At 36.8% G+C, this 9,618-nt stretch overlaps 1 protein-coding gene across 3 annotated transcripts; it reads left to right on the top strand.

Annotated features, from left to right (window-relative positions):
* The first annotated feature begins 420 nt into the window (after positions 1 to 420).
* Positions 421 to 8,707, top strand: LOC141405427 (uncharacterized). Of its 3 annotated transcripts, XM_073989736.1 has the most exons (3): positions 421 to 505; positions 565 to 1,245; positions 3,250 to 5,136. In XM_073989736.1, the coding sequence occupies exons 2-3, from the start codon at positions 769 to 771 to the stop codon at positions 3,523 to 3,525; spliced, it is 753 nt and encodes a 250-aa protein (XP_073845837.1). In that variant the 5' UTR covers positions 421 to 505; positions 565 to 768; the 3' UTR covers positions 3,526 to 5,136. The 3 variants fall into 3 exon arrangements, with proteins under 3 accessions (XP_073845837.1, XP_073845845.1, XP_073845830.1); XM_073989744.1 differs by having other exon boundaries at positions 565 to 8,707; XM_073989729.1 differs by having other exon boundaries at positions 565 to 8,522.
* The last annotated feature ends 911 nt before the right edge of the window (positions 8,708 to 9,618 follow it).

The following is a 9,618-nucleotide window of genomic DNA, read 5'->3' as shown; positions in this document are numbered from 1 at the left end:
TGACACAATTTATCGAAAAAATTAATTGTGACATGTTTAAATTCAAAAACGAAAAATTTGTTGAAAACACAAAAATGTTTAGAAAAAAGATGTGTTCCAGAACGGCACTTATTAAGTGTTTACATTTTATTTACTCTTGTGCCAGACACTGAAAATAACACATGAAAATATTTTAACTTTTAGGAGAGGGCGGAGGTGAAAGAGCTCCCCTTCTCCCTTCTTACCCATAAGCTCAAAACATTTTCATGAAAATTTTCATAGTCTGGCACAAGACTTATTTTTATTGACGTTGCCGCCAAGCGCTTTTATTGTGTTTGCGATCGATTCTATTGATATCGATCGTCATTGTGATTTATCATGTTTTCTGTTTGTGATGTTGATAGTTATCGCAGTTTCCTCCATTCTCTCTCTTTGACAATATCTGATTAAGGCATTTGATATTTGCAATGCCATTATTCTTCGTATTTGTCTTTTTGCAGTCAAAGGAGAAGGTGAAAAAACTGCGGTAGGTATCAGCAATGATATTTGTTATTGTAATTTGTGTTAATGACTTTACATTTTTAGAAATAAACGCGATCTACTGTATAACATGTTTTATGCAGTAAATATAAACAAAATTGTTTAGCGTTCAACGCAAGCCATCCTTCTTTGACGTTTAATCCATAACAAATTCTTTATTTCGCAATTTGTTTGGGTTGTGACGCAAACATTTGTGGGCATTGCTGTGTGTGGAAAAATACAAAGTAAGCCAAATTTGAGGTTGGAAAGATGGCACCACCTGTTCGCCGGAGCCCACCAACACTGAGAAGCATAGCCAGTGCAGACACTATTACATCAGATCAGCCTGATCATGAAGCCCAAGTGGATGTAAGTAGTGAAGCCTATGGAAACACACAAGCAACGCCGAGAACGGAGACAAATAACCAAACTATGTCATCAGCCGTACATAGTGGAACAAAAAAGCCTGCATCTAACAATTGTGCCAGTGATAATAATGCCATCACAGAAACGCCAAAGGGGAACGTTTCAAGCCAAAAGAAGACGGTCTCCAAGTCAGGTAATGCCATGAAAGCTACAGAGCCAGGTACAAGTAGCCAACAGAGGGAAGTGGACAACATAGCTGATATAAAGAAGCAAATGGCCTACCTAAAACGACAACTTTTGGAAACAAAATCTCAACTAGCCGAGAGTCAACGCCAGTGCCAGCAGTTGGAGGTTATGTCCCAAAAGCCATCAAGAGAAACGGTAAGTGACCATAACCTAAATTCAGAAAACATGTCCGCCATTGATTTAGCAAACACAACAACAACAACGATGCCGCCAAATATTCAAGCAACACATACATCGACATCAACAGCCGCCATCATGACGCAACCGCCACCTGCTGCCGACGTCAACGTCGTACAAATGCCGACGCAACCTGCAACGAATAATTTCAACCAGGGTTTCGGAGTCGGAGTCGGAGTCTACGAGTCGGAGTCGAGCAATTTTGCTGGAGTCGGAGTCTGAGTCGAAAAAAATAACTCGACTCCGACTCCGGGCAAAATTTTTTCCACGTTATAGAAGTATAACATAAAATTTGGAACAAGAACATTTTTTTAAAAATAATTTTTTATTTTAAAAGAAATGTATAAGAAAACATATATGCAAACGGTATATTATACTAAGTTAAGGGACGATTCACCGGTTATTTATTATCCTCTGAAGTATAGTCTATTCATCCCTATTTTGTTGATCCAATTGATTCTTTACATTTTTGCAAACAAAAGTAATGCTCTATGACAATCGAATTAAGATTGGACATGTAACCTCTTTCGTCAGAAGTCTTACTTCCCTTCTCACAAAGGTCTATTGGTATTCTCATCCAGTGTTTTATGAGAAGTCATCCTTGTCTTCTATTAAAGACAGTGTGGTCTCTATGGGAAATCTTACTGAATAGAATTCAAGATCTAGGGGTGGAAAAATTCCTTTTCGGAATGAAAGCCCCAATTGAGAACACCAAAGGATCCCATAGCTGAAATTTCTGACATAATGAATTTTTTCATTGACCCCCATCCATCATTGAGAAAATAGCTTTATATCTCAGTTTGGAGACATTGTTTCATCATTTTTAGATGACATGTCATCTTTCTATATACTCGATGAGGGCTTTAGATGTAGACATTCAAATAAGCGGATCTATCGCCATGAACAGATATAGTTCATGTGTATCCGAGTTTTCTATCACATACGAAATTCAATGAAATATATAATCATAGTTTTCATGAGAAAGGATCGGGTAAAAGTGATAAAGAAGTGAACACATGGCAATATCGATTTCTTGTCCTAGTGGACCGACCCTACATAAAATTTTCCTAGCAACATTTTTGTAGAATATTTTCATGCACGAAATCTCATCGTGTGCTAATTTTTCAGTTCCCGAAAACTTCCATCTGCCTACGTGCTGGGTAGAATACACACTATATCTCAAATATTTCCACACCAATGTTCAAAATGTGTATAAATTTCAGAAAAAAGTAGAATGTATAAATATCATAGAATAGGTAGTCAAATTTTTAAGTCGATCGGAACAATATTGCCTTATTGTGAGCGTTGGATTGGAACAAATTATTTTATTTTGTTTGCAGCATAAACTGTGTTTTTCTCGAAATCGGCCACAAAAATATATGACAATTGGTTTATTCGTTTTCGAGCTAAAGTTGGCACCCCACAACGCTTTAATAAAAACGGGGTTTCGTAGACGGCCTCAAAACTTCGTAATATTTTTCTCTTTCAGATGAAGAAAACAAAACTGCCAAAAAGTTACGTAGTTTTCTCGGGAAAAAATCAACAAAAATTGAGCTGTTATTGAGCTTTACAACTGGGGGTCTCCTTTTGAGGCTAAGCACACTAAAATGTTGTCTTACATCCAGTTTGAAACTTGGTAATGAACTGCCTATAATTGTTTTGCATGTAGTCCTTATGATTTGTATTGCTCCTTCATTTTCACTTATTTTGAAAGCATAACGATATTCTGACGCGGAAGAATTCCGTCTAGAATATACTCGTGCAAAAAAGGATAACCGACAAAAACGTTCTAAATTTGCTATTTTTCAATGTAAGATTCGGCAGAAACAATATTGATATGTTCAAATGTATTCAAACGAATGTCTTTTATAATGAGTTGTAAGGAAAAACTAACACGTTAGCCTATATAGGCCAAAATATAGGAAAAAGTTAACAATTTGTCCAAATTTTATTCATTTTTAGTGGTATAGGATTTTACTCTCGGAGTCGAGCCGGAGTCGGAGTCGGAGTCGTGAAAAAAACTCGTCTGGAGTCGGAGTCGAGCCAAAAATACCTCGACTCCGAAACCCTGATTTCAACGCATTTTTACCGCCAGTAACAAATACAAATTTATCGCCATGTTCTACAAATAGTAACCTCAGCCAACAACAACATAGAAATTTGTATGGTACACAAAGTGGAGCCAGTGAGGTTATGGTTCATAGGAAAATTATTGATCTGCCTGAATCTGAAGGGTGAAGCAAAGGAAATTGTGAAAGCGTTACTTATTCATCCTGAAAATGTATGTGATGTAATTGATCAACTGAAATTTCGATTTGGAAGACCAGAGCAGCTTATACATTGCCAGTTGAAGCAAGCTAAAGAGTTGCCACATATTTCGGAGAACAATTTAACGAAATTAGTGCCATTTTCAACAAAAGTTAAAAATTTAGCAGTTTTCCTGAAATCAGTTGATGCACAACAACACATTGCTAACCCTACACTTCTGGAAGAGCTAGTGTCGAAGCTCCCCATGAGCAAAAAATTGGAATGGGCCAGGGTTGCCACCACTATTCAACCATATCCGACCATAATTAATTTCAGCGATTGGCTTTCTGAAATGGCAAATTTAATTTGCATAATTCAAGATGTTGACAACAAAGAACAGAAGCGCCGTGTTCTACTCCATTCTACATCACAGCAAATACAATGCATTTTCTGCAAAGGTCAACATAAAATATATGAATGTCGTCATTTTTTGAAACTCAACGTGCAAGATAGATGGAAACAAATTAAACAGATACGTGCCTGCTTTTCTTGTTTGAATATTGGACATATAACCAGAGATTGTCGTCGTAGTCGATTATGCCCTATAGAAGGTTGCCAACGTAGGCATAATAAACTGCTGCATGAGGGCGCCCCCTGTGTACCGGCTATTCAGCCGTCGAATCCTGAGCCAGAATCTCAACAAAATGTTCTCAGCTGTTCTTCTGAAGTTAATAAAAAGCTACTTTTTCGTGTATTGCCTGTCACACTATATGGAAACAATTGTCGTATGGATGTATATGCTCTTTTTGATGATGGATCATCTATAACCATGATGGACAAGGACATTGCTGAGAAAATAGGAGTTCGAGGAAAAAGTTGTTCATTAAATATTCAGTGGTTTGGAGGAAGGTCTGCCAGAGAACCTGTGACGTCATTCAATGTGAAGGTGAGTGGAGTGAACAAAAAGAGTTGCCACCTGATGAAAAATGTTTATGCAGTGTCAAATTTAAACCTTCCAATGCAAAGTTTGACGGAAAAGGAGATTGAAGCCGCATTTAAGAGCAACCGAAATCCGCCAGTGAAGCCATATTCAAACATTGTGCCAAAATTATTAATCGGTTTGGACAATGCCTTTTTAGGGTTGCCAACGTTCACCAATTTCAAAGATTTATCGGGACCTTTTGCCTGTAACACTGAATTAGGATGGGTGGTTTTTGGACCCTGTAAATCGATATCGCCATCTCAATCATCGGGTCTTTTCGTAAGTGTGGAAGAAGATCAAGATGTCCACAAAATGGTGGAAGATTATTTCAACATTGAAAGCATGGGTGTTCGAGCAGCCCCATTAATAGAATCGGATGACGATATAAGGGCAAAAGAAATTCTTCATGAATCGACGAAAAGAGTTGGAAATAGATTCCAGACCGGATTATTATGGAAAAATGAGAATGTGGAGTTGCCAGATAGTTACACAATGGCACTTAGGCGACTTGAAGGAGTTGAAAAGAAATTGAAAAGGGATTCAAATTTGTATGCTGCTTACACAGAAGTTATGAATGGATATATAGCCAAGGGATACATAAGAGAGGTCCCATCTGAAAATATCAACCTGATATCAAGCAGAAAATGGTACTTGCCACATTTTGGAGTTATTAACCCGAACAAAGAGAATAAAAAGCTGAGATTAGTTTTTGATGCAGCCGCCAAGGTAAATGGGACGTCATTAAATGACAACCTCTTAAAGGGTCCCCAATATATTTCATCATTGCCTTCAATACTTTATAATTTTCGGCGTGGAAATATTGCAGTGTGTGCTGATATTAGAGAAATGTTCCATCAAGTGATAATGCAGCCAAGTGATAGAATATCTCAAAGACTTTTATGGAGAAATTGTAACTCTGATATAGAACCTGTTGAATATGAGATGACAGTCATGACATTTGGAGCCGCCTGCTCACCGTGTTCAGCCATATATGTTATGAAGACTAATGCCAAGGAACATATTGACTGCCATCCCAGAGCAATAGAATCAATTTGTGAACATCACTATATGGATGATTTTGTTGATAGTTTTGATTCGGTGGATGAAGCTATAGAAATATCAAAGCAAGTTACAAAAATTCATAAAAATGGTGGATTTGAACTCAGAGGATTTATATCAAATTCAAGTGATGTTATGTTGGCACTTGATGATTTATCGTCGTCGAAAATTATTGCTCCCATGGAATCTGGAGAAAAGGTATTAGGTCTGTATTGGGACCCGGTGTCAGATACATTTATGTTTAACCTGAAATTTAGCAAAGTCGATCCTGATATTATTTCTGGACAGAAAATACCAACCAAACGTCAAGTATTAAGCATCATTATGTCAATGTTTGATCCTCTTGGATTTTTAAGCAACTTTATGGTTGGAGGAAAATTAATTTTACGTAACATTTGGAGAACTGATTGTGGATGGGATGAAGAGATTCCCAAGAACATCGATGTAACTTGGCAAAATTGGAGAAACAAGCTAATTAACATAAAAGAATTTCGCCTGAATCGATATTACTTCCCCCCTGGAAAGCCTAAAAAGTTGGAATTACATATTTTTGTTGATGCTAGTGAGGAAGCATTTGCAGCTGTAGCCTATTGGAGATTTGTTACTTCTGAGAATGAAATTGTAGTTAGTTTTATATGTTCTAAAACAAAATGTTCACCCTTGAAAGGGGTATCGATTCCCCGCTTGGAATTACAAGCCGCAGTATTAGGAACGAGAATAAAACATAATATACTTGCTGATCACAAATTGGTACCAGAAGATATAACCCTATGGAGTGATTCAAAGACTGTTTTGAAATGGATTTCAAGCAGTCATAGAAATTATAAGCCTTATGTCGCCCATAGAATAGCGGAAATATTGGAATCTACAAAAATTGATAATTGGAAATGGGTACCAACAAAAGATAACGTAGCCGATGATGCCACAAGATATTATAATCATATTGATTTTTCGATTTCGTCAAGATGGTTGAATGGACCATCGTTTCTAAAAAGTTCTGAAGAAGAGTTGCCAAATTATGGCCCGACTTGTCATCATCCTGATGAAGCCGATGAAGAAGAAATGCGACCTAAGGTTTCGCTCTTAATTTTGAAAAATAATTTTATTAATATTGAGAGATTTTCGTCGTATCTCCGTTTAAAAAGAATTGTAGGACAAATAATTCGTTTTATTGATATTTGCCGCAAAAAAGTCGGCGCTCGAAATTTACCTGATTTAAATGCATATTATTTAAATGAAGCTGATGCAGTATTATGCCGTCAAGTTCAAAGAGAATCATTTGCCGAAGACATCAGAAATATTGAAAGGGGACAGCCAGTCTCAAAAGAAAATAAATTGGAAAATTTAACTCCTTATATCGACGATAATGGATTATTGAGAGTTTATGGAAGAATTGATGCAGCCAGCTGTCTTCCATATAGCATGAAAAGACCGATTATATTGCCTAAGGGTCACCATTTTACGAGGCTTTTTGTATATTATCATCATTGCCAGATGAAGCATCAAAATCATGAAGCCGTTATATGTGAGATAAGGAAACAATTTTGGATTCCACAAATAAGACAAGTTTTAAGGAAAGTTGTAGCCAGCTGTTTCACTTGCCGAAAAAACAACGCCAAGCCTGTGCCTCATATTATGGGTCCACTGCCTATTGATCGATTGGAGCCTTACATCAGACCTTTTAAGTATACTGGACTTGATTATTTCGGTCCTATAAATGTCACGATTGGACGCAGAACTGAAAAGAGATGGGTAGCATTATTTACATGCCTGACAATCCGCGCTATACATTTAGAAATAGCTCATGATTTGTCAACGGATTCCTGTATAATTGCAATTAGAAATTTTATAAATCGTCGTGGTGTTCCTGTGAGAATCAGGTCCGACAATGGGACGAATTTTATTGGAGCCAACGAAGAGTCCAAACGATTTGATGACGTTTTTGAGGCCGATCGGATTCAACATGAATTAAGTGAAAAAGGCATTGAGTGGTTATTTAATTGCCCAGCAAACCCCTCGGAAGGCGGCGTATGGGAGAGGTTAGTACAAAGTGTTAAAAGAGTTTTACGACAAACCATGAAGGACACCTCTCCAAAGGAACATGTTTTGCATTCCTTAATAATTGAAGCAGAAAATATAATAAATTCTAGGCCATTGACTCATGTGCCCATAAGCCCTCATGAGGAGGAGCCTCTTACTCCAAATCATTTTTTGTTCGGAGCAGCCAACATTCCTCAGACATCTGCGGCCAACGTTCCAGAAGAAGAAATCTTCCGCCTGAAGAAGCAGTGGCGAGTTGCTAAGAATTTGCGAGATAGATTCTGGAAGCGGTGGGTTATTGAATATTTGTCAACATTAACCAGGCGAGTAAAGTGGTGTGAGCGAACGAAGCCAATAGAAGTAGGTGATGTTGTGTTTGTTTGCGATCCTAATCTTCCACGTAATCAATGGCGGCGAGGTATGGTCACTCATCTGCATACTGGGACAGATGGTGTTGTTCGTCGAGCTGATGTCAAAACCTCCTCAGGAGTACTTCAACGTGCTGTCTCAAAGTTAGCCGTCCTGGACTTAGATGATGGTGAAACTGACCGCTCCACGGGGGTGGGGGTGTTCCAGAACGGCACTTATTAAGTGTTTACATTTTATTTATTTTTATTGACGTTGCCGCCAAGCGCTTTTATTGTGTTTGCGATCGATTCTATTGATATCGATCGTCATTGTGATTTATCAAGTTTTCTGTTTGTGATGTTGATAGTTATCGCAGTTATCTCTCTTTGACAATAGGTGTGTTCGTTTACTCAATAATTTGTACAAATTTGTACAAGTCCAGTAACTTCTTGTAAACGACTAAGGTCTTTTGCATTGTGCTGTAGAGTAAACGAACAACATCCAGTAACAATTTGTACGAATTTTGAGTAAACGAACACACATAATATCTGATTAAGGCATTTGATATTTGCAATGCCATTATTCTTCGTATTTGTCTTTTTGCAGTCAAAGGAGAAGGTGAAAAAACTGCGGTAAGTATCAGCAATGATATTTGTTATTGTAATTTGTGTTAATGACTTTACATTTTTAGAAATAAACGCGATCTACTGTATAACATGTTTTATGCAGTAAATATAAACAAAATTGTTTAGCGTTCAACGCAAGCCATCCTTCTTTGACGTTTAATCTATAACAAGATGAGTGAAAATTTATTAACTAAACATTTTATATAGATGCAATAGGAAAAAGGTTGTGTTTCCTTCTTAATTCCACACACATTTCTTGTCCATTAGTTCAAAACCGCGTAAAAAATCAGAAACAAAAAGGAAACAAGTAACTGAAAGTCTGTATACACAAACATTGTTTTGACATGTCTCTCTCTCTCTTTAATTTTGAAAATAGAAACATATAAAAATATATTGAAAATACAAAATTATTCAGAATTTATGGAAAAAATTAATAAAATGTGTGTAGTTAAATATAGAAGATACATTTCAAGAAAGTCTATTGCTTTTCCTATTCATTTAATGTATATTGTTACGAATGTAACTGATAGGTTTAAGTTAATTTAGTTTAATTTCCGTTAATTTAAAAATTTGAATTGTAACGTAACGTTTTATTACGCAGTTATTTTATTTAAGCAACAACAACTACCATGTAGAACTCTCTTCATCATTCTAGTCGTTACATTACCTTTTGTTAATGTTCTTTTGTTTGTTTTGCCAAAATCATGTAATTATCGTTTAGTTTGTTACTTCTTTTCTTGCATTTATTTGTTGTTGTAATTACGTCATTGATCATCCCCCATGTATGTGAGTCTGGTTGTTCGCTTAGTGCGAATGTGCGTCTGTGTGTTCGTTGTACATTTTCTAGAGGACTCTCGAACAGGGAGACTTTGGGATATAAATACAGGGGAACTGGCAATGACGAGTGAGTTGTGTTTTAAGCGTCGAACTGAACAGATCGGTTAAATAAGAGCTGCGTGCTAACTAGAGACTTGCTGTGTGCTTTGTAATTAACGTCGGTTCTGAATAAGTGTAATAAAGTAAATAAAG

The sequence above is a fragment of the Musca autumnalis genome, unplaced genomic scaffold, assembly GCF_047663935.1.
Source record: "Musca autumnalis isolate F117 unplaced genomic scaffold, ASM4766393v1 scaffold_1, whole genome shotgun sequence".
NCBI classification, from domain to species: domain Eukaryota; kingdom Metazoa; phylum Arthropoda; class Insecta; order Diptera; family Muscidae; genus Musca; species Musca autumnalis.
This window is presented reverse-complemented; position numbering and strand designations above follow the sequence as displayed.